Source organism: Oryctolagus cuniculus, chromosome 12, assembly GCF_964237555.1.
Source record: "Oryctolagus cuniculus chromosome 12, mOryCun1.1, whole genome shotgun sequence".
In the NCBI taxonomy this organism is placed as follows: domain Eukaryota; kingdom Metazoa; phylum Chordata; class Mammalia; order Lagomorpha; family Leporidae; genus Oryctolagus; species Oryctolagus cuniculus.
The window spans coordinates 62645281-62669850 of NC_091443.1; the positions used below are offsets into that span (position 1 = coordinate 62645281).

A 24570-nucleotide genomic window follows, 5' to 3' on the forward strand; every position below is an offset into this window, starting at 1 on the left:
GGGCACGAAGACTGTTTTTCAAGACACAAACTTTAGTTTTGGCTTGAGGGAGCCGGACAGGAGTCCATTCGCTTAAAACTCCCCTACTGGCAAGCAGCACTCGGCGTGGGTCCCCTCGATAGCAATACGCATACCGCCCCCAAGCGGCAAGCCGTGGGAGCGCGGCAGCCACCGCCGAAGCGACCGTCGCGGGGACTCGGCAAGTGCGAGCTGCGCACAGCGCCCTGCAGGCCCGGCGCGACTCCGCACGCTCAGCCTGGAGAGGTCAGGCGCGGGGCAGGCGTGCGCGCCAGTCCAGGTGCGTCGGCACGGGGGACGCCTGCCGCCCCACCCCGGCAGGATGATGGGCTGGGGTCGGCCTGCACCCCAGGGGCCACTTCTCCCGGACAGCTGGTTCTCCCGAGGGGTCCCCTGTGTCCCCATCAGGCCCACCATTTTTGCAAAGCCGTCTCAAAGCGTCCACCTCTGAGCCACAGCCCTGGGCGGGGTATTCAAGGGTACGAGCTTGCCCGAGAGCCCTCCCATGGGTCTGCGGTGGTCGCTAAGCCCCATCGCTGCCCGGGACGCTCGCGCCAAACGCCTCGGGCCGCGTGGCCCAGGAGCCCGAGCTCCGAGGCTGCGCGCGCCAAGGCTGCCTGGGCGGGCGCCTGTTATTTCTGAGAAGTTGCGACGCTCCTGCGCCGGCAGCCGCTCCCCCCTCAGCTTCCTAGCTGGAAAGCTGCGCGCCGGGCGGCTGGGGGCGGGGAGCGCGACCCAGACTGGCCCCCCTCCCGCTTCCTGCCCGGTCGCCGCCCATTGGCCAGAGGAATCCCCAGGAATGCGAGCGCCCCCTTTAAAAGCGCGCCGCTTCGCCTCGCCAGCCACTGCACCCGAGCCAGCCGGCCACTTCGGGTTTCCAGCGAGCGAGCGATCCTCCTGCTCAGCCTGCGAGTCCGACCGCGGTCCCCCGGGCTAACCGGTTACCCCGGCGCCTCTCCTGCGTCTTCGCCGCCGCTCCCGGCCGCTGAGCCCACGTCTACACAGGTAAGCGCCCCGGGCGGTCGCCAGGAGCCCGCACCGCCCTGGCCATCCATCTCGAGCTCCCAGGTTCTCCTCTCTTTCGTTGCCCCCATTCTGTCCCTCCCAGCCGCCGGCGGGACTCTTCAGCTAGGAATTCACAAACTAACTCATCAGAGCGCCCCAGGATTCCTCCAAGTCCTACCTAAACCTTGCTAACTGTCCTCTAGGGAGGAGGCTACTTCGTCATGCCCTCCCTCCTCCCCCTAGCTGCATCTCCTGGCCCTGCTGTTCACTCTCAACTTCCCAAGAAACAACCCCCCACCCCCGCTGGTGGTCCGGGTGCCCCTGGCTTCACCTCCCTCCAACTCTCATTTTTTGCATGATGCCCTCTGGAAAACCAGTCCCGCGGTGTCTCCAGCGAATGTGAGGCCCAGGAGGGCTGCGGGGCTCTGGCCCCCTACTAGCCCCCAGTCTTCGCTGTCTCTGACCCTGTGCTCTTGCGCTTCTTGCTGCAGGCTCCCTGCTGGGCACAGACAGCTCCACCATGGGGCTGGCCTGGGGACTCAGTGTCCTGTTCCTGCTGCAGGTGTGTGGCAGCAACCACATTCCAGGTGAGTCTGTGCGACACCTCAGGGCAGGTGGAAGGAGAAGGCACTGGCTCTCCCTCCCAGCCGTCTCTCCCCTGAGCCCCAGCTGAGTATCAAGATGCAGCCTTGCTCTGATCGCGGTGTCCAGTCAGCTCTTTCAGTGGCTGCCCGTGCCTGTGGGCCGGCTGCCAGGGCTCAGCTCCCTCCCCCAGCCCCAGCCCCAGCCCCAGCCCCAGCCCCAGCCCCAGCCCCAGCCCCAGCCCCAGCCCTAGCCTAGAAAACTCACTGTTGTCCTTTCCTGTCCGGCAGAATCTGGGGGAGACAACAGCGTGTTTGACATCTTTGAACTCACCGGGGCTGCCCGCAAGGGCTCTGGGCGCCGGCTCGTGAAGGGTCCTGACCCTTCCAGCCCTGCTTACCGCATCGAAGATGCCAACCTGATCCCCCCGGTGCCTGACGACAAGTTCCAGGACCTAGTGGATGCTGTGCGCGCAGAGAAAGGTTTCCTCTTCCTGGCCTCCCTGAGGCAGATGAAGAAGACCCGGGGCACGCTGCTGGCTTTGGAGCGGAAAGACCACTCTGGCCAGGTCTTCAGCGTGGTCTCCAACGGCAAGGCGGGCACCCTGGACCTGAGCCTGACCGTGCAGGGGAAGCAGCATGTGGTGTCGGTGGAGGAAGCTCTGCTGGCGACCGGCCACTGGAAGAGCATCACCCTGTTTGTGCAGGAAGACAGGGCCCAGCTGTACATCGACTGCGAGAAGATGGAGAATGCTGAGCTGGACGTCCCCATCCAGAGCATCTTCACCAGGGACCTGGCCAACGTGGCCAGGCTCCGCATCGCCAAGGGAGGCGTTAATGACAACTTCCAGGTGAGGCCGCTTCTCTGCGCCCTGGTCCTGGGGCCGTCTGCTAGCCTGCTGACCTGTCGGGAGACCAAAGCCGCAGTTCCCATTCTAGAAGCATCACCTTCCCCGGAGGGCTGCTGTACCCCACTCCCAGAGTCCCCAGTTCAGTGCACTGGAATGGGTCTGAGAAGTTGCATTTCTAACAAGTGCCAGATAATGCTGAGGCTGAGATGGTAGTCGAGGAGCCACGGGTCAAAAACTCCCCAGGGAAGCCCATGATTTTGCTGTGACAGCCTGTTCAAGCCACAGGCACTCCTTAGGCTCTCAAGAAGACTAACCTCGAATGTGTCCCACCACTTTTAATACTGCTTCACGAGGGGCTTGCACGGCAGAATCAATAATCGCTTTGCTCTTGGATTCTTTGTAGGGGTTTGAGCCGGTCTCAGTCGAGAGGTTAAAATTGTGGTTATTTGCTGCTGCAGCTTCTTCCTGGCCTTAGCCCCTATGTTTGTGACTCTGGCTTTGAACTCCCACATTTAACTCTTTGACACTGGATAGTGTCATTGTATCCTCCAGGCTTTGTATCAGATTCCATTTCCTGTGTACCCAAGTAGGCAGATAACTGAATTCCTTGTCAAATACTGAAGACTTGGCAGGAGGCACAATTAAGATTTTGAAGTTGTTTGGCAATTTATGTTGGTGTGTTATTTTGATAGAGTGATCTTAAAACAGGACCCTTTGAAGCTTTGTGAATGATCTGTTGTGTGCTTCTCTTAGCACAGCCTTCCCATAGAGCCCCGGTCTCCACACTGTATATGTAATGTGTGTCTTCTGCCCACAGGGGGCACTGCAGAATGTGCGGTTTGTCTTTGGAACCACACCAGAAGACATCCTCAGGAACAAAGGCTGCTCCAGTGGTGAGTACCCCTCTCTCTTTAAGGCATATGGGGGAAATCAGGGCAGGTGGGAGTGGGAATCCCACCAAAAACAAACAGAAATTTAAGCATAGGTGATTGTGCATGAATTCTCCCCAGAGAACCCAGTTAAGAGGTGAAGTGACCTCAGTGGGCATTTGCACACACATGCATGTCCTCCACCTGTCTCCCTCCCTCCACATGAAATAAATGGCATTTACAACCAAGAACTGGGAGGGCTGGCTGGTAAGATCATCCATTTGAAGCTATCTTATTGCCTTGTTCATTTTGTGTGTTCGCTTCCCAGCATCCACCAATGTCCTTCTCACCCTTGACAACAATGTGGTGAACGGGTCCAGCCCTGCCATCCGCACTAACTACATTGGCCACAAGACAAAGGACCTGCAGGCCATCTGTGGCATCTCCTGTGATGAGCTGTCCAACATATTCCTGGAACTCAGGGGCCTGCGCACCATCGTGACCACGCTGCAGGACAGCATTCGCAAAGTGGTCAGTGGCCTGTAGCCTCCCCACCCACCCCTCAGCCTGTTCACACGAGCCCTGGAGGCCTTAGCACAGAGGACGCCTAGCGATGGAACATAAACCTAGACACTAACGATCTGTCTCCTCCTTTCAGACTGAAGAGAACAAAGAGCTGGCCAATGAGCTGAGGAAGCCTCCCCTCTGCTATCACAATGGGGTCCAGTACAGGAATAACGAGGAATGGACCGTGGACAGCTGCACTGAGTGTCGCTGTCAGGTGAGGGCTCTTCACACACTAACATAAACCAAGGCTCGCCACCACGTGTTTGAAGCTGCAGTCCCTGGGCAAATACTCAGACGACCACATAATTCTTTTCATGTTCCCAAACCAGGTACCAAATTCTCATTTAGACTCGCAGAAGGTTTGTCCAAGTCCTAATTATACCCCAGGCTAAGTATTTCAGGGAAAAAAAAAATCTGCTGAGACATCTGAATCATTTACCTGCTTCAGTTCAAAGGCTAAGTGTTGAATGTCGGGTGATTAAAGCCTGGTTGGGACGTTCCTTCTTCGTCCCCTCCCCCCGACTGGTATTCAGCTGTGGCACAGAGGTTCTTTCACCACAGTACCGGTTGTTGCTGGAGTCACTTAGCCCCATATTGTTAGGATGCCCCTGTATTCTTAGCTCGGATTGCATTGCCTGCTACCCCCACACCACTGGCAGAGGAGCAAGGAGGTTTTCCTGGCTCATGGAGCAAAGTCAGGCTTTAATACAAATCACAGATGACTGAATTTGGAAGCCAACTTCATTACATTTCCATTCTCTTCCAATACGATAAATCCAGATTTATAAATGCAAAAAAAAAAAAAACGGGGGAGAGATGTGCTTATAGGTCTTTTTTTTCCCCCTACAAAAAAGCAAACTTAACCATTTCAAAGTTCTGGCTGAGTTTTGTCAGCTCAGTTTCAAACACGAGTTTGAGAACGATATTTATTGGTTCTGCTTATAGAAGTTCTTCATGCTGTAACTTCTACCTTTGAGTAGCAGTTAAAAAGGGCTCTCCAAGGAATTAAATGACAAATAACTAGCACTGCAACTGTCTCCCTGAGAGTCGGGACCTCTGCTACACAGATCTTCTATCAAAACCATTCCACGAGAGCATTTACAGCCATGACCACGTTCTGGCTTATCATGGAAATGTGACACTGCGTGAACTTGGGTTTGCAACATGCGAGGTAATCCATTTCTCTGTCACTCTGTTGCTTTGTAGAACTCAGTCACCATCTGCAAAAAGGTGTCCTGCCCCATTATGCCCTGCTCCAATGCCACAGTTCCTGATGGAGAATGCTGCCCGCGGTGTTGGCGTAAGTTCCCCAAATGGCATAAGCCCTCTTTAGCCAGCGACTAGGTCAGTCGTAATACATCCTGGACAGCAGAGCACAACATTGGACCTCACCCTCATCGCCCTCATATGTGTTTATTCTGTTTCTTGCTGCAGCAGCTGGTTAACTGATAGCTTATCTGCTGTGCGGCACCAAAATCTTCATTTATGACTAAATATTATCACCCATCTGGATTATAGTATAGGCAGTAAGAATCTCGGAATGGCTGTTGGCTCTGATTTTATGCTTTGAGGAAAGGAGATGAATATGCCACCTCCATAGCCCTAAGTTGGCTGTTTTTAGCATTTTTTCTTAGAGGAGGTACAGAGTTAAGAAAAATCTGCTTACCAAAGAAATCAATAGGCTTATGGTATGAGTGTTAGACTGAATTGAGCCTGAAAATTCTCGTTGACAGAGGAGAACTAAGAGAATAGTGTCAGTTTGAGTGCTAAGGCCCTGTGTTGTTCCAGGCCCCCTCTCCTTGGTTTTTGGTTGCCAGTATACATTAACTGCTTTCCTTAGACAGTGTTTAGGTACAGATCATAGACATGAGTCATCACAACTACGATAAGAAAGCAGGAAAGTAGTATTTGCCCTTCATACACACACCCACACACATACACACACCCCTGTACACACTGGCCATGGCTTGGACTAATCAGTATTGGCACTGGACTGACCACTTGTATATCAGTTTCTGGTCAACATTCACTTGAAGGGTGTTTTTCAAGGGAACAAAGCTGCTGGAGGCTAGCAGAGTTCTGAACTTGAATCGGAGGTTGCTAGGAAAATTTCCAACTGATGGCAAAAGAAAACAAGCTCTCTGTCGTGTCTGATACAGCTAGATGTGATTGTAGTCATGGTGCTCAGGCAGATGGTAAACAAACACATTCTCCTTTCATGCAAATATGTGCAGAAAATACCCCCAGATGCTGGGATGAGAGGAACACCAAACTGACTAACCTCATGACCGAGTTGGAGCCAGAGCTGACAGCAGCTAAGCCGCCTTCAGGCTCATCTGTCAAGCACATGGTCCACAGCTTCCCTGACAATCAGAAACAGCTAAAGCTCCACATGCCTAAAACTCGAGCATTCTTGGAAGCCTAAGCCTGGAAATGCCTGTCCACATATCTTAAGTCAGCAATAGGAAATTCATTTGAAATGAGAAAGGAGAAAGGAGGAAGCAATGAATAGGCAAGCAGAGGCTGGGAGAAGGCTCAGCTGTACAGACCCAGGCAACACATCCTGTCACCCCCAGTGCTATACACACAGCCACCTGGGGTAACCAAAACTTTGTAACCTTTGATACTAAGTTCTGCAGATCTCATCTACAGCATGTAATAATATTGTATTATGTACTTGACATTTGCCAAGAGACTAGATCTGAAATCATTACCAAGAGAAAAAGGAAAAGAAAGAAGGTAACTTTATGGAGTCATAGATAAGTTTATTAACTACTAGCTTGACAGTGATATTCAAAAGGCAGATGCAGACCACAGCACCAGTTGTACACCTTAACTTTATATGATTGTTGTCCGTTATACCTCAGTAGACCTTGAAGAGAAATGTATTGCTTTTTACTCTCTAGCAAGTGAAGGGCTGTGAGCAGAGCCATCTAAAGAATAGCTTGCCTTCATCACTATGTACTGAACGGCCTGTTCTCCCTGCAGCCAGTGACTCAGCAGATGATGGCTGGTCTCCGTGGTCTGAGTGGACCTCTTGCTCTGTGACATGTGGCAATGGAATTCAGCAGCGTGGCCGCTCCTGTGACAGCCTCAACAACCGATGCGAGGGCTCCTCGGTCCAGACGCGGACCTGCCACATCCAGGAATGTGACAAGAGATGTAAGCATCTTGACCTCTTAGAGATACAGAGAACTGACCTGTCCTTATTGTCACCACTCACAGCAGCTCTGCAGCAGGTTCTAGAATCTCTGACCCCGAATCCCTTCTCCCACATACTGTGCACCTTTGAGCACAACTTGCCCTCTCTGTGACTTTCCTTATCTGGAACTTGGGGACAGTAAGTTCTTGATAAGGTTATTTTGAGCTTTTTATTTAGATGACACCTATAAAGCACTCAACATGGAACTTTGTTCATGGTTAACACCTGGTAAATACTGCATTATTAATAACAACCCATAAAGACAGCTAAAATATTACATGTACTTCTGACATTCCATGCTGGCGTTAGGACACATGGCCAAGAGCCAATTTCTGCTACACATGGTGCAGTTGCCATTGGAAATATTTCTGTATGATCCCGAGACAGACCTCTATTTGGCTACCAAACCAATACCATCAGTGACCATCCGCTTTGTACTTCAGTTAAACAGGACGGCGGCTGGAGCCACTGGTCCCCGTGGTCATCCTGTTCTGTGACATGTGGAGATGGTGTGATCACAAGGATCCGGCTCTGCAACTCTCCCAGCCCCCAGATGAATGGGAAACCATGTGAAGGCGAAGCTCGGGAGACCAAGGCCTGCAAGAAAGATGCCTGCCCCAGTAAGTGTGAGCTCAGCCGCAGGGCAGTGTGGGCGGCAGCTCTGCCCAGCTGGTTGCCTGGCATCTGCAGCCTCCAGTTCAGTGGGTCATGGAGAGGGAAGGTTACTTACTAGATAAACAAACAGAAGAAAAGACCTGCAGTGCTCAGCAGCTTCTTTTAATGAAAAGCAGAGAGGAGACTATTTCAAACTAGCCCTCCTCCCAGATAATCTCTCCCATGTCAGGGAAGCAGCGATTTCTTGAATAAGCTTAGGAGAGTCTCGTATGACGGTGACAGATTTGAACAGCGACCTTAATTTTTACATGGAACTCATTTTCTTACAGTCAATGGCGGCTGGGGTCCTTGGTCTCCATGGGACATCTGTTCTGTCACCTGTGGAGGAGGGGTGCAGAAACGAAGCCGGCTCTGCAACAACCCCGTGCCCCAGTTTGGAGGCAAGGACTGCGTTGGTGATGTGACAGAAAACCAGATCTGCAACAAGCAGGACTGTCCAATCGGTGAGCCATGCAGCCCAGCGCAAAGATCCCCCTAGGAGCTTCCTGCTTTACTGAACGCCACAGCCCGCATTTATGACCCTTTTAGCTACAGACACCCTACAGTATCTTAACACTGGGTGCCTTTTGAAGTGCCCAGCATGGCAGGAACAGCAGCCCAGACCAACCATTAACCTGTCTCTCTCATCTCGTCTCAGATGGATGTCTGTCCAATCCCTGCTTTGCCGGTGTCAAGTGTACTAGCTACCCTGACGGCAGCTGGAAATGCGGTGCTTGTCCCCCTGGGTATAGTGGCAATGGCATCCAGTGCAAAGATGTCGATGAGGTGAGGAACTGATGGCTCTGAGTTAGGAGACCCAGGACAGCAGTGAACCTGTCCTAGCCGTGTCCTTATGGTTGCATTTTCTAAACATTAAGCAAACTTTCATCTACTCCACAGTGCAAAGAAGTGCCTGACGCCTGCTTCAACCACAACGGGGAGCACAGGTGTAAGAACACAGACCCTGGCTACAACTGCCTGCCCTGCCCTCCACGCTACACTGGCACGCAGCCTTTCGGAAGGGGTGTTGAACATGCCATGGCCCACAAACAGGTACAGTTGGCTAGGCTGGTACTCCAGAGTAGAGAAGAGCTGTCCTTGACTGAAACAACTAGGAGAGGGAGGACTGTCATTTTATACCCTGCACTAAGAGAGAGGAGAGGAAGAAATGTACAGTCTAGTTTCAGAAGCATGACTAGAAAACCTATAGTAACTCCTGCAGGGGAAAAGTAGTCACATTTTAAAATGCTGCTCTGGAATAAGTTGTAAGTAAATGAACCTGTAAATGCCAAAGTGCTAAGCAATTTCAAGAAACATAAATGTACAGCAAAGCTTGTTTGTAGCCTGGTCGTCCTTGCGGGCAGAATGGGGAATTAATCCACACTCCTCCAGTTGCAGCCTCTGACAGGGAGCCAACCAGGATCTTGATGTTACTTGTTTCTGTGTTGTCTGGGAACTTTGGAAGGCTCTGTGTTAACATCAGGATGGTATATCCTCAGGTGTGCAAACCACGCAACCCCTGCACAGATGGGACACATGACTGCAACAAGAATGCCAAGTGTAACTACCTGGGCCACTACAGTGACCCCATGTACCGGTGTGAGTGCAAGCCTGGCTATGCTGGCAATGGCATCATCTGTGGGGAGGACACAGACCTCGATGGCTGGCCTAATGAGAACCTGGTGTGTGTGGCCAACGCAACTTACCACTGCAAAAAGGTACAGCCATCTTCCTACGTGTGCCTATCACCTGTAGCAGCAGAGTATGCCAGGGACTTTTAAATGCTAACAACTCAAAAACGAAACTGAAAGATGAAATTTTCCAAAGGAAGAGGACAGTAATCCACAAATGTTGAGTCCTTTGGTGCCAAGAACACAAACAGGGCAGGCTGTGTTGGCATGTTGTGGTGCATGATGATTCTTTGGTCCAAAAGAAGGCTCACTCCCCTACCAAGTTCCATGAGATCATGCCTTGTGTTCACAGCATGTGTAAAGCCTAGAGCATGTATACGCATTCTGTATGTGCAACCCCCAAGAAGGCATCTGGTTGCCGTCACAGAACAGCAGTCCGTTCTTTTTTGGTTCAGAATGTCCCAGTGCTCCGTCCCACCCCATGCATGATCCATGAGCTGAGCAGAGAAACTACAATCTACAGCTGTAATGTGCATCTTCTCTTTCCTAGGATAACTGCCCCAACCTCCCCAACTCGGGGCAGGAAGACTATGACAAGGATGGAATCGGAGATGCCTGTGATGATGACGATGACAATGACAAAATCCCAGATGATAGGGTAAAAACAAAATATGTGCCATCCCGTTGCTTCTCTTCAACTTTGCAACAATGTGAAATATTTCAGGATTCAAGGAACTTATGGAATTATAGGAAGAATTATGCCAAGTTGATACATAGGATAATTAGAAATTATTTATTGTAGTTTAGTAGCTTGAGGAGACATAAATGTTGCCAGGAGAATTTTTAAAGGAGGGTTTTGTTATCCATCACAAAATTTTCCCCCCTTTGAGAGAAATTAGAATGAGTCACCAGTGACCCTTTGATCCCCAGATTTAACAGTCATGTCTCAGTTACAGTCAAGTTCACTTTGGGCATCTGGAGACCTGAGATAATGAGATGACATGTTACCTCTTAATTGATTTGTAGCCAATAGAAACCATTTTCCATTCATTATGTCCTGGCTTTTAACTTGTATGGTGATCGTTTTACACGGAGTACTCAATACATCCACCAAGTAGAAAATAATCACTGCAAATTTTTTTGCAGTTCTCTGCATACTGTGCATGTGGTCTGAACCCTGAGCTGGTTCCACAGCAGCGTGCTAAAGTGCTCCCTTTCTTCTTTCTGTAGGACAACTGTCCGTTCCATTACAACCCAGCCCAGTATGACTATGACCGAGATGATGTGGGTGACCGCTGTGACAACTGCCCCTACAACCACAATCCAGACCAGGCAGACACAGACAACAACGGGGAAGGAGATGCCTGTGCTGCAGACATTGATGGGGATGGTAAGGCACTGCCTAGCCTAGCAGACCCCTGGGCAGTGGGAAGCACCCACAGATTTCAGCTCACTTCTCCCTAGGCCTGGCCAGTATGATGTGGTATGGCTGAAACAACCAAGGCTGGAGATACCAGCTCTGATTTGTCCCCTGTTCCTTGCAGGTATACTCAATGAACGAGACAACTGCCAGTATGTCTACAATGTGGACCAGAGGGACACTGACATGGATGGGGTTGGAGATCAGTGTGACAACTGCCCCCTGGAACACAATCCCGATCAGGTAGGTGGATTCCTATTAGAGTCTTTCAGTCAGGTCTGCAAACTTCACTAGCTAGGTCTTCACAAAGTGAGTTTAATGGAGTCTAAAAACTTTCATCATGGTGTCCTCAAAGCCAGCTGCACCAAGTTCATGTACACAGTTTGTCTGATGTGACCATCTTACAGAGTCTCATGTATCTTTAATGTACAGATCTTCTCCGACTTCTCAGACAGTCCACTTGATTTGCTGTGACCTACCATTGTTGAGATAAGTTAGCTAAAACAGAGATCTGAGACTGATAATTCTATCATACTACTAATCATGTCTGAGACTAAGAGTGTTTTAAGTATATTCTTCACATACGTTTTATAATTTCACCTTGAAGAAAACAACCCATAACCATGTCCATGGCTAACTATATAATCTGGCTGTGAGAAAGTCGTCAGACTAGAAGAGGTTCCAAAACCTGGGAAACCCCATTTCTTTGTTATTCTTCCACAGCATCTGGTATTACCAGATTATACCCAGAGAATATATAGTTTTAAAAAAACTCAAATATCCCTTCTGAGATTTTCATGTAAAACCAAGGATCAAGGGGAAAAAAAAAACTTTCAAAATGTAATCACTAACATTGCTTTCTGGAAAAGTATTTCTATAACACCCCACTGGCCAGATGAGACATGGGGGATTTTCCCTGTTGTGGGGGCATTGATGTTCTCGTTGTCACTGCTGATTGATACGGTGGCTTACTCTCCATGTATGTCTCTTTCTCAGCTGGACTCTGACTCGGATCGCATTGGAGACACCTGTGACAACAATCAGGATATTGATGAAGATGGCCACCAGAACAATTTGGACAACTGTCCCTATGTGCCCAATGCCAACCAGGCTGACCACGATAAAGATGGCAAGGGGGACGCCTGTGACCATGATGATGACAATGACGGCATTCCTGACGACAGGGACAACTGCAGACTTGTGCCCAATCCTGACCAGAAGGACTCTGATGGTGAGTCAGTGGAGCCACACTTTTAGAAAGTGGCAGACATCACAGCGATCTTAAGGAAAAAAATACAAAGCTGAATACTCTTGGGAAGATAAAGTGACTAAATGCCAATTCTGACAAAATAGTAAATTTCTGACACTAATCATGGCATTTTAGAATTTCACCAAACCCTTGCCTTTTTGACCACAGGTGATGGTCGAGGTGATGCTTGCAAAGATGATTTTGACCATGACAACGTGCCAGACATCGATGACATCTGTCCTGAGAATGTTGACATCAGTGAGACTGACTTCCGCCGGTTCCAGATGATTCCTCTGGACCCCAAGGGGACATCCCAAAATGATCCTAACTGGGTTGTACGCCATCAGGGTAAAGAACTCGTCCAAACTGTCAACTGTGATCCTGGACTTGCCGTAGGTGAGTAGTGAGTTCCTACATCACGAGGCTCACGCATACATGGGAAAGAAGCTGATGCAAAAGCGACAGATACCGTCTGTCCCTATGGGTGCTCAAGATGTCTGGGAACAGGATGAAAAACCTGAAGGTTGCTGGTTTTAAGCTGGCCCTGACCTCATCTTCCAGGTTATGATGAATTTAACGCTGTGGACTTCAGTGGCACCTTCTTCATCAACACTGAAAGGGATGATGACTATGCTGGATTTGTGTTTGGCTACCAGTCTAGCAGCCGCTTCTATGTTGTGATGTGGAAGCAAGTCACCCAATCCTACTGGGACACCAACCCCACGAGGGCTCAGGGATACTCAGGCCTCTCTGTGAAGGTTGTGAACTCCACCACAGGGCCTGGTGAGCACCTGAGGAATGCACTGTGGCACACAGGAAACACTCCTGGCCAGGTAAGCAGCAATGCCCTATAGAGGGGAAGGTGTCGATGGGTACTTGACGAGCACTGGGGATGCTCTGCTTTTCCTAACAGGGAGTCTTGAGGTTTCCAGCATCACCAACAAGCCCTACTTTGTAAAAACCATAACAGTGTCTGATAGGGCAGCTCACTATGGCCAAGCTTCAAATGTGAAGATGGTGTCAACCTCTTCAAATAAAAAAATTCCCTTCCCTTTTCTCTGCTTTCTATATGCATTTAGTGGCATCAACAAATGAGAGAGGACTTGGGGGAAAAATCCTCCATTGCTGCCCTCTAATCTGGGTCATTTTGATGCTTGGCAAGTACTGTTTTTGATATAATGCAATACAGATCTTGTCCTGATAGAGCTGTGCTTCAACCTCTTTTCTTTATCCTGAAGGTGCGTACCCTGTGGCATGACCCTCGTCACATAGGCTGGAAAGATTTCACTGCTTACAGATGGCGTCTCAGCCACAGGCCAAAGACAGGTTTCATTAGGTAAGATTGTGTTGGTTAAATTGAACCTACGTTATGCTGATGGGCAAAAAATGAGGAGGTAAACAAGTGTCACTGAGAATTTTGTTTTTTTGTTTTTCTTGCAGAGTGGTAATGTATGAAGGAAAGAAAATCATGGCTGACTCAGGCCCCATCTATGACAAAACCTATGCTGGCGGTAGACTAGGGATGTTTGTCTTCTCTCAAGAAATGGTGTTCTTCTCTGACTTGAAGTACGAATGTAGAGGTAAGAACAACATAACACTTGACATCTGTAATTCAGACAGACATGGAGGGTGCCAGTTATGGGAAAAGCTGATTTAAGATTGAGAGACAAGGTTTTTTAGGACATAATGGTAAAAGCAAAATAATGCCTATGAACCATGAATGATGAAATTCTAAGTCTTTATTAACCATGAAAATTTGCTTAGCAATTTCTATGTTCTTATACGCCATGCAAAGGCAAATGCCTATATAGTTCAGACCTCAATACTTTTCTTTAACTTGTGTATACCTCACACACTGTTTATGGCTTTGTTTGCACCACCACAGCACAAGTACTCCCTCACAAGTTTCATCCTGGCATGTTGAATCAGTTTTCCCTCTTCATCAAAGCTCTTTGTTCTCCATTCCTTTTCACTCAGGAATGACTTGAGCTGTCTCTGAGTCCAGCATTAGATCTACCACAAAATAAGTGCTTAAATAAAGATTTCCTGAGCCATGGTCTGTTGTCTACAAGATCAATCAGAATAAAGAAGGATGATTGATTTTTCTCAAAAAATATCTAAATTATGGAATGATTTGAGTCTGAATTAAAAAAAAAAAAAAACTCCCTAAGCATTTAATACCGAAGGCCTTAGAAAGCACAATACAAGTTTTGGATAAACATTAATGTGTTGGAACAATCTTACATTATGACGTTTGTCAATCTAAAATAAGAGCTATCCCTAGGTTGTTAACTTGGCTTAAGATAACTGTGCTGTTATTAGTTTGTAATTATGGACTTACGATTTACTAACATATTTGTCTGTTCAACAGATTCCTAATCAACAAGCTGTTGATCTAAAGACTGATAAGAACCAGTGTTGGTATTGCACCTTCTGGAACGATGGGCTTGCGAAAACCCCCAGGATCACTTCTCCTTGCCTTCCTTTTTTCTCTGCTTGCATCCATGTGGATTCCTAGAACATAGGACCTGCCTCAAGAAAATGCAGTTTTCAAAAACAGACTCAGTATACAGCCTCCAATGAATGAGAGAAGACATCTTCCAAAAATATAAACAGTCACGTTGGTGTGTTTTTGAAAAAGCAAACACATCTACTTGCTTCAGCTGGAAAGGTGCCTGCTCCACTCTGCTCGTATCAGAGCAGGGTGCTGTTGTGGGGCTGTCTCTGAGCAGTGGACTCAGCATTCTCAGGCGGGTCAGAGAAGGGAGGAATCACTAGAATTAGCAAACAAAAACATACCTGACTACTCCCTCAGGAATAGGGGGAGCAGGGGCCGGAGCACTAAGGGGGAGGGCGCAGACCCAACAGGCGATCGAATGAAGAAAATATGGAAGAACTGTTACATGCTCGGTACTAAATCATTTTCAGGGGATTGAAAGACTATTGCTGGATCTCATGATGCTGACTGGTGTTGGCTGATGAACCCACGTGAATTAGGCACTTATAGAGGAGCAGGGGAGGGAGGGAAAGACTGGCTTCTGGACTTCTTCCCTGACCCCAGGCCGTTACACATCAGAGTAAGAAGTCAGAATGAAACCAGTGTCAGTACTGGCTGCCATTGCCTTATGGCATTGAAATTCCTGATTTTCTTCCAGATGTAGCTTGTGTAGATACAGCGTGAAAGTAGGAAAACCTACCATCTCAGCGAGCACCAGCTGTCTCCCAAGGGAGGGGCAGCTGTGCTTCTATTTTTATGGTTAGAAAGGCACAAAATTATCATCATCCTAACTAAAACATTCCTGTTCTCTCTTTTTCTGAATTACCATGGAGTTCTCCAGTGCTCTGTTTTGAGTGATAGAACTGTTTTGTTTTTTTTTTAAACAAACACTTTACAATATAAGATATTTATTGACTTACTGCAGAGGATCTGTCTGAATGATTATTCATGGAACAGGAAGAAGTGTCAGGACTGTCCATATCATCTTTGCTAAGAGTCTTCATGACTGTAAGATTGTAAATACAGATTATTTATTAACTCTGTTCTACCTGGAATTAGGTTTTATATGGAAAGCGTTTGAGAGCAGGTCACTGAGATATATCAGCAAATGGCTTGCAAGAATGGCGCTAGGGAAATCAGCTGTAACAAGCTGTTCCTGGTGCTCAGAGCGAGGGATTTGGGACTTTATTTTCTTTGTTCTGTCTTCAAGTGGAATTCATTGGTTGTCCATTTGCAAGTGTTTTAGATTGCAAAGAAAGCCATGAGGTCTTTAATAATGTTTTATCCCATCCCTTGTGCCTGTTTCCAGGGAGGAGAAATGCATATACACTTTTTTTTTTTCATTTTTCCAAAAGAGAAAAAAATGACAAAGGTGAAACTTATATACAAATATTACCTCATTTGTTGTGTGACTGAGTAAAGAATTTTTGGATCAAGCAGAAAGAGTTTAAGTGTCTAAAAACTTAAAGCTACTGTAGTACCTAAAAAAGTCAATGTTGTAAATAGTATAAAATTTCTTTGCAGAAAAGTATTCCCAGTAAGGAAATCGCATTGAAATGTTGAATACAGTTTCTGAAAGTTATGTTTTTTTCTATCATCTTGTATACCATTGCTTTATTTTTATAAATTATTTTCTCATTGCCATTGGAATAGATATCTCAGATTGTGTAGATATGCTATTTAAATAATTTATCAGGAAATACTGCCTGTAGAGTTAGTATTTCTATTTTTATATAATGTTTGCACACTGAATTGAAGAATTGTTGGTTTTTCTTTTTTTTAATTTGTTTTTCGCTTTTTACTCCCCAGTTTTTACTATTTGCCAATACCTTTTCTAGGAATGTGCTTTTTGTACACATTTTTATCCATTTTACATTGTAAAGCAGTGTAAGTTGTATATTACTGTTTCTTATGTACAAGGAACAACAATAAACCATATGGAAATTTATATTTATACTTACTGTGTCCGTGTTTATTTCTTTACCGGCATTATGGAGTGTAAGTACATACCATTCTTAAACCAAGATAGTACTCACAACATGAAATTACAGTAAATAACAGTGGCATTCACAGTTCCTATACAATTTAGACTGAGTTACCCAGGCCTAGGCTTAGAAGATTGATTTGCTGGATTTGTGGAATAAAAGAACAAAATAGCAAGTTAGCCTATCATATTAAAAATAACCTCTAAGTCATAAGCCTCAAAAGAATACAATTTCACCTGTTACGAAGGTCATTCGAGTTATTTACTGAATCCTTTCCAAAGTCCAGTTCTGTTTCTGAAAAGAAGAGTGAAGACAGAGGGGGAAACCACAGTGAAGGGACATGGAGCTCTCAGCCACACTTCCTGACACGTGAATAATGGCTCTGAGTAGGCACTGTGCAAGTCATGGAGAAGCTTCAGAAGTAGGCATGAGGGAGGGATCATCCTTGAAAAGTTGAGCCACTTTCTGGAGATGCAGTAATTGCTTTGGTCAAAAACATGATTACAGAGAAACAAGATTTGGAAAAAAATGCATAAAGTGTGTGGGTGTATTAAATGATTTTGTGAAGAGAAGATCAAAATGTTGACAATAAGCAGATCTTGAGTTGTGGATAAGCTAACCATGAATGTGTAATAGTGCTGGACTGGCCGGCACCGCGGCTCAATAGGCTAATCCTCCACCTACGGCGCCAGCACACCGGGTTCTAGTCCCAGTTGGGGCACCAGATTCTGTTCCAGTTGCTCCTTTTCCTGTCCAGCTCTCTGCTGTGGCCCAGGAGTGCAGTGGAGGATGGCCCAGGTCTCTGGGCCCTGCACCCACATGGAAGGCCAGGAGAAGCACCTGGCTTCTGGCTTCGGATCAGCGCGGTGCACTGGCTGCAGCGCACCAGCGGCGGCGGCCATTGCGAGGTGAACCAACGGAAAAGGAAGACCTTTCTCTCTCTCTCTCTCTCTCTCTCTCACTGTCCACTCTGCCCGTCAAAAAAAAAAAAAAATAGTGCTGGACTGTCAGTTTTAATAAAAATAGATCAAAGACGAAAATAGGTTAAAGGTCTGACTTTGAGACCTCTTGAACACTAGATAGGAGTGGCCAAGTGAAACATAATCTTCCTCCAGTGTGATTTTTCCCTGTTGTACTAAAAACATCTCTTTAGGTAGCAAGATCACATAGGACTGAATTATCCAATCATTTTATACTGCAAGTTAAAGAAGGAGGAACTAGAAAGTGTTAGTGATGGTTGTGGAGTTGGGAAAACTGAGCTAAAGAAATAGCTGTGACATATGACATTGTTCATTCTCAGAACATACCAAATGCATTAAATCCTAAGAGAGAATGTGAATTCATTTTTAGGTGGTAGAGCAAAACTGATTGAAAATATCAAAATGAGACAAAAAGTAGCGGGAACAGAGAGCTTTATTTTCCCAGGCATGTTCTATTTTTATTCCCAAACTGGCCTTCAACTCAGTAGGTTATACTGAAATAAAGGACTTGTTAAAAATTAAAATTATAAAATAGAGATGACAGCTCTTTCTTCCTCTAAGAGTTTATTGTTATGCATTTCAGGAGAGTTAGGTTGAAGGGCCATAAACTTCAGGCCTTAGGGGAATTTACAATAAAGGTGGTGCCAGTATTTTTTTTTAATATAGAGCCATATAAAAAAAAAAAAACTCAAATTTTAGGCCCCTAAATTTTTTCCTAAAATGAATTATCTCTTTCTCTCTTCTAAACTTTTTATTCTGTATCTCGTTATGGGGCAAACATTAGGTATATAAGGAACCTCAAAATAAAAACAACTGTAGTAAGAAGGCTTTAATCAGAGTGGCTCTTTTTGTTTTGAATTGTAAGTTCAGTTTACCTGCCTTTTTCAGAACTACCTTCTGTTACATGCTGCAGAATGCTTTCACCTCTTCTTATGGCAAAAATTATTACATAAAATCACTGCTTCCTTCCCTTTAACGAAAATCCTGTAACAGAAAGGCTTCCTATGCCCCCAAGTACTATTTGCAGAAGCACCACTATAAAGACATAACTCTTTTGCAGTGCTGGTTTACAACTAATTTCTCTGCTTTTCACTCGCTATCTTCCCTCTCCCCTTCCTTCTCTCTAAGCATTCCTATCCTTTGTCTGTCTCTGTCTCTCTCTGTCTCTCTGTCTCTGTCTCTCTCTCTCCCCCCAGACACAGACACATACACATCATCCATCCAATACCAGGAAAGCAAAGATTTAGAAAACTGAGCTCCTCTGAAAGACTGATGGGCAATGATGGCTCCTCTCTGTTCCACTCCAAATTCCCACCCGTATCACCTCTGCCCTCCGATTGTTCCCACTCGAACCCTACAACCCTAAGGAATTCCACGTGTCATTCTTGTAAGAATCTAAAAATCACAGCTTTTCACTTCATCTGATATCCCACAGCAAAACTCTCGACATCAAGATGAATGACATTATAGCTCATAGGCATCAGTATGGACACTGGTTTTTTAAATGAACAGTCAACTGAAATAGAAGGACTGGAGAAACAAACTGCTTAACGATACCTCTGGAAAGAGTAACTGTAGAATTCTTCATTTTAAAAAGTTGAGGAAGTTGGACGTGAGCCATCAACAGTGTTATCCAGTATCAGTAGATAAACATGTTCTAGCAAATGCTAGCACTGCTACATATACATTACTCCAAATTTTATTAAAGACAGAAAAATATCCAGCTCATTTTTTAAACAGAAATAAATTAGACTTCTAGTTCTAATGAAAATTCATATTACAGAATGTTGAAAAAATGTTCTCATCAGTCTAGGTTACTAACTCGTAACTAGATAAACAAATTGCACTGAAAGAAAAAACATCTGAAAGAAATATATCAAATAATTCAAATACCTTCTTAAGAAAAGCATCACCACTAATAAGATAGTACATTGTTTTATTAAGGAAATTTACTCTTCTTGTAGCAAATGGTACTTACTTAACAGATGGTTGATGGGCAGAAAGAAGGAAAGCCTGGCCAGAAAAAAAAAAAAATCATAGGGACCACCATCTGTTTGAGTTACAACAGAATTGGAACATAGAAAACCAAATCCCTGAGCAATCACACCATTTCAAGTAGTTTTTTAAAAGCTTTATTTATTTGAAAGGCAGAGTTACAGAGAGAGACAGATCTTCCATCTGCTGGTTTACTCTTCACATGACCTTAAGGGCAGGACTGTGCCAAGCCAAAGCCAGGAGCTTCATCCAGGACTCCCACATGGGTGCAGGGGCCCAAGGACTTGGGCTATTATCCACTGCATTCCCAGGAGCATCAGCAAGGAGCTGGATCAGAAGTGGAGCAGCCAGGACTTGACCCGGCACCCATATAGGATACCAGCATTGCAGGCAGAGGCTTTACCAGCTATGCCACAGCACCAGCCTCTCAACTAATTTTTTTTTAATATTATTTTATTTATTTGAAAGACAGAGTTACAGAGAGAGGTAGAGACAGAAAGGTCTTCCATCTGATGGTTCACTCCCCAGATGGCCACAACGGCCAGAGCTGCGCTGATCCAAAGCCAGGAGCCTGGAGCTTCTTCCAGTTCTCCCACGTGGTTGCAGGGGCGCAAGGACTTGGGCCATCCTCCACTGCTATCCCAGGCCATAGCAGAGAGCTGGATCAGAAGAGGAGCAGTCGGGACGCGAATCGGTGCCCATATGGGATGCTGGCGCTTCAGGCCAGGGCGTTAACCCACTGTGCCACAGCGCCGCTCCCCCCACAACTAATTTGAACATAACACACACACACACAATAAACTGCTGGTTTTTATAATGTATTCCTGATGTACAAGATCAATAATAAACTTATAAACAATTTTCCCAGAAATTTCCCTGAAGAAAAACCACTGAAAAATTATACTCCAAGTGTCAAAAATATCAAGGAAATGTAATCCACAAAGGAGAATCCAAATGTAAAAATCATTTTTAAGGAAAAGTCTCTACAATGCATTCACTGAATTTAAATAATCTTTTAAAAAGTAACTTAATTACCAACTTTCTTAAGAGCACACCCCAGCGAGGTCCTCACGTTCTTGTCACATCTTTAGTCTCCATTTCATCTGCACATAAAATAACAACCAAAGGTACTAGATGATTAGAAAAGTATACATAATTAAGAAAAATAATTCATCCAATAAAACAGTAAATCTTTGTATACATGAGACAATAATCATACCCTCATTTGATATTATTGAACAGTCTCCACAAGCATAGAAATTTTACCAGAAAAATCTAAAGCTAAAAAGTTTACAGCTTAGGGAGAAGGTTCTGAGTTTTGAGCACTAAACTGACAGAGATTTAGAGACAAACATCAACTAAGTTTCTGGGAAGTAGCATGAAGCCAAAACTAAATGTTATATTCAGAGCAGATAAAAGTTGGCTTCATTCCATTTCTTCAAAGTGAAAAAAAAAAAAAAAAACTGTGACACAACTAGAATGGAAATATTTTTTTCTACCCTGAGTAAGAAACTCATTAGAAAAGGCAGAACTGAACAATAGTACCATGTAAGATAATAAAAGAGAATCGAGATAAACTGGAACCCTCATGTACTACTGGAAGTAATATAAAATGGTACAGTAACTTTGGAAAACCATCAGGCAGCTCCTAAAAATGTTACTTACAATAGACCTGAAAATTCCACTTTTAGTAAAATGAAAATATGCATTCACACAAAAACATGCACATAAATCGTCATATAAGGGGCAGGCATTGTGGTGTAGCCAGTAAAGCCACCGCCTGCAATGCTGGATCCCATATGGGTGCCAGTTTGTGTCCCGGCCGTTCTACTTCTGATACAGCTCCCTGCCAAGGTGCCCAGGAAAAGCAGTCAAAGATGGCCCAAATACTTGGGCCCCTATAACCTATGTGGGAGACCTGGAATAAGTTCCTGGCTCCTGGCTTTGGCCAGGCCCAGCCCCGACTATTGTAGCCATCTGGGGAGTAAACCAGCAGATGGAAGATTTTCTGTCTCTCTCTTCCCCCCTTCTGTCTATGTAATTCTTTCAAATAAAATAAATAAAAATCTTTTTAAAATATATATTCACACAAGCATTTTATGTTACAGTCAAAAAGAAGAAACAGTACAAATATTCAATCAAGTAATGCATGGCTAAATAAAATGTGGTCAAGAAGATTCCAAGATGGTGGAATAGGGAGGGAGCTTACAGCTCTAGTCTAGGGGAAGACAGTTAAAAATATTGGATAGGTTCCAAGATGACAGAATAGTGACAGGTTGGCCTGATTTATGCAAGGCAAAATTAATTTAAAAAGGGGAGAAAATACAATCTTAGGATAAAGCCACAGGAGAACTGCAGCAGGAGCCCCTGTGAAAGCAAGAAGCAGTCCAGACCTGCATAGAAAGAGCAAATACACAAAAAAGACAACAAGAGTTCAGATCTAGAGAGGAAGACACCTGACCTAGCAGACCAGGTGGGAGAGAAATCCATGGCCCACAGTGCTGCTGATACAGCGGGAGGGAGAGCTTGGTGAACTGCTTTTAGAGTTCCATGCAGGCCCCCTAAGTCAGCAGGTGACCAAGCACCCAGGTCTGGGGGAGAAAAAAGGTGACGGGTATCTCCCCTTCCACCTCCTCCCCACCGCGCCCTGCCGCAGCACTACAGCAGAGACTTGCAGTGAGGGAAGGGCTCACGCAATTTTTGGATTCTTGGCCTAGAAACCACAAACATGCTCAGAACATGGCAGGTAGCTGCGGATCCACCTCCCATGCATGCACCCATCAATAACAGGGATTGCCCCTACCCAGGGCCACAACAATTCAGAAGAATTGCTTCCTCTCCTTTGTGCCAACTGCATTGCATCAGTTGCCCAGCAGGAGGAGGGGAGGGGAAACGCCACCTGCAGGACTCTCCCACCTGCCCTGCACTATCAAGAAGTGGGTCATTGAAGAAATCAAAAAATTTCTGGAAGCAAATGAAGATGACAACACAACATATCAAAACTTATGGGATACAGCAATAGCAGTGTTAAGAGGAAACTTTATAGCAACTGGTGCCTACACCAAGAAATTGGAAAGGCACCAAATAAATGAGCTACCAATGCATTGCAAGGACCTAGGAAAACAACAACAAACAAAATCCAAAACTAGTAGGAGAAAATAAATAACTAAATTAGAGAAGATACAAACAAAATTGAAACAAAAAAATACAAAAGATCAGTAAAAAAATAAAATTGATACATCATTGGTTCAACTAACCAAAATAAAGGGTGGGAGGTGGGAGGAAACCTAAATAAATAAAATTAGAATTGAAAAGGAAATATAATAAAATAAAAATAATCATCAGATTATATATATTATATATAATATATATATTATATAAAATAAAAAGAATCATCAGAAATTACTACAAAGAGCTATATGCCAACAAACCAAGAAACCTACAGGAAATGAGTAGGTTCCTGGACACATTCAACCTACCTAAAGTAAGCCATGAAGACAAAGAAAAACTAAATAGAACAATAACTAAGATGGAAATTGAATTAGTAATAAAGACCCTCCCAACAAAGAAAAGCCCAGGTCCAGATGGCTTCACTGCTATATTCTACCAGACATTTAAAGAACTAACTCCAATGTTTCTAAAGCTATTCAAAACAATTGAAACAGAGGGAATCCTCCCAAACTTCTTCTGTGAAGCCAGCATCACCTTAATTCCTCAACCTGAAAAAGATACAACAGAGAAAGAGAACTACACACCAATTTCCTTGATGAACATAGACACAAAAATCCTCCACAAAATACTAGACAACTGAATTCAACACCACATCAGAAAGATCATCCACCCAGACCAAGTAGGATTCATTCATGGTATACAAGGATGGTTCGACAGTCGCACATCACATTAACAAATGGAAGAACAAAATCCAAATGATTATCTCAACAGATTCAGAGAAAGCATTTCATAAAATATAACATCCTTTTATGATGAAAACTTTAATCATATTAGGTATAGAAGGAACATTCCTCAACACAATCAAGGCATTTATGACAGACAGACAGCCTCCTACTGAATGGGAAAAAGTTGGAAGCATTCCCACTAAGATCCAGAACCAGACAAGGATGTCCACTCTCACCAGTGCTATTCAATTTAGTTCTACAAGATTTAGCCAGAGCCGTTAGGCAAGAAAAAGAAATCAAAGGGATACAAATTGGGAAAGAGGAAGTCAAACTATCCCTATTTTGTAGATGACATGATTCTATAAATATGGGATCCAAAAGACTCCACTTAGAGGCTATTAGAACTCAAAATAGTTTGGTAAAGTGGCAGGATATAAGATTAACACACAAAAATCAACAGCCTTCATATAAACATCCAATGTCATAGCTGAGAAAGAACTTCTAAGATCAATTGCATATACAACAGCTACAAAAAAATCAAATGCCTTGGAATAAATTTAAACAAGGACATCAAAGATCTCTGTGATGAGAATTACAAAACATTAAAGAAATAAATAGAAGAAAACACAAAAAAATGGAAAAATCTTCCATGTTCATGGATTAGAAGAATCAATATCATCAAAATGCCCATACTACTAAAAACAATTTACAGATTCAATGCAATATCTATCAAAATACCAAGGATATTTTTCTCAGATATAGAAAAAAATGATGCTGAAATTCACATGGAAACACAGGAGACCCCAAAGAGCTAAAGCAATCTTACACAATAAAAGCAAAGCTGGAGGCATCACAATACCAGATTTCAAGACAGGGCAATTATAATCAAAGCAGTCTGGTACTGGCACAAAAACAGATGGATAGAACAATGGAACAGAATAGAAATGCCAGAAAACAATCCAAGCATCTACAACCAACTTATCTTTGACAAAGTATCTAAAATCAATCCACGGAGTAAGGACAGTCTCTTCAACAAATGGTATGGGAAAACTGGACCTCCACATGCAGAAGTATGAAACAGGACCCCTACCTTACACCTTCCACTAAAATCCATTCAAAATGGACTAATGAGCTAAATCTACAATCTAATACCATTAAATTATTAGAGAA

At 44.8% G+C, this 24570-nt stretch overlaps 2 protein-coding genes across 6 annotated transcripts in view; one reads left to right on the forward strand and one right to left on the reverse strand.

The window, feature by feature from the left end:
• Positions 1 to 857: 857 nt before the first annotated feature.
• Positions 858 to 16500, forward strand: THBS1 (thrombospondin 1). The gene is made up of 22 exons (XM_002717799.5): positions 858 to 1023; positions 1515 to 1610; positions 1896 to 2455; positions 3273 to 3348; positions 3653 to 3855; positions 3983 to 4105; positions 5098 to 5191; positions 6880 to 7053; positions 7537 to 7713; positions 8038 to 8211; positions 8406 to 8533; positions 8648 to 8800; positions 9247 to 9465; positions 9929 to 10036; positions 10609 to 10768; positions 10923 to 11041; positions 11795 to 12029; positions 12216 to 12443; positions 12609 to 12880; positions 13286 to 13383; positions 13488 to 13627; positions 14419 to 16500. The coding sequence occupies exons 2-22, from the start codon at positions 1544 to 1546 to the stop codon at positions 14424 to 14426; spliced, it is 3516 nt and encodes a 1171-aa protein (XP_002717845.1). The 5' UTR covers positions 858 to 1023; positions 1515 to 1543; the 3' UTR covers positions 14427 to 16500.
• Positions 16501 to 19628: 3128 nt separating this feature from the next.
• FSIP1 (fibrous sheath interacting protein 1) overlaps positions 19629 to 24570 on the reverse strand; it is a 227216-nt gene continuing 222274 nt past the window's right edge. For 4 of the 5 annotated variants that reach the window (XM_051822083.2, XM_051822082.2, XM_051822085.2 and 1 more), the window contains one exon: positions 20302 to 20607. In XM_051822083.2, coding sequence (XP_051678043.1) covers positions 20573 to 20607 — 35 coding nt within the window. In that variant the 3' untranslated portion in view covers positions 20302 to 20572. Of the gene's footprint in view, positions 20164 to 20301; positions 20608 to 24570 lie in introns of those variants that run through there. The other variant, XM_051822081.2, reaches the window with a different exon arrangement.

Bases quoted from the DNA above. Each gene is read 5' to 3' on its own strand.
- THBS1 (XM_002717799.5), top strand. From the start codon at position 1,544: ATGGGGCTGGCCTGGGGACTCAGTGTCCTGTTCCTGCTGCAGGTGTGT. The intron at 8,212-8,405 runs GTGAGCCATGCA...ATCTCGTCTCAG, and splicing joins CAAGCAGGACTGTCCAATCG to ATGGATGTCTGTCCAATCCC. The intron at 9,466-9,928 runs GTACAGCCATCT...TCTCTTTCCTAG, and splicing joins CAACTTACCACTGCAAAAAG to GATAACTGCCCCAACCTCCC.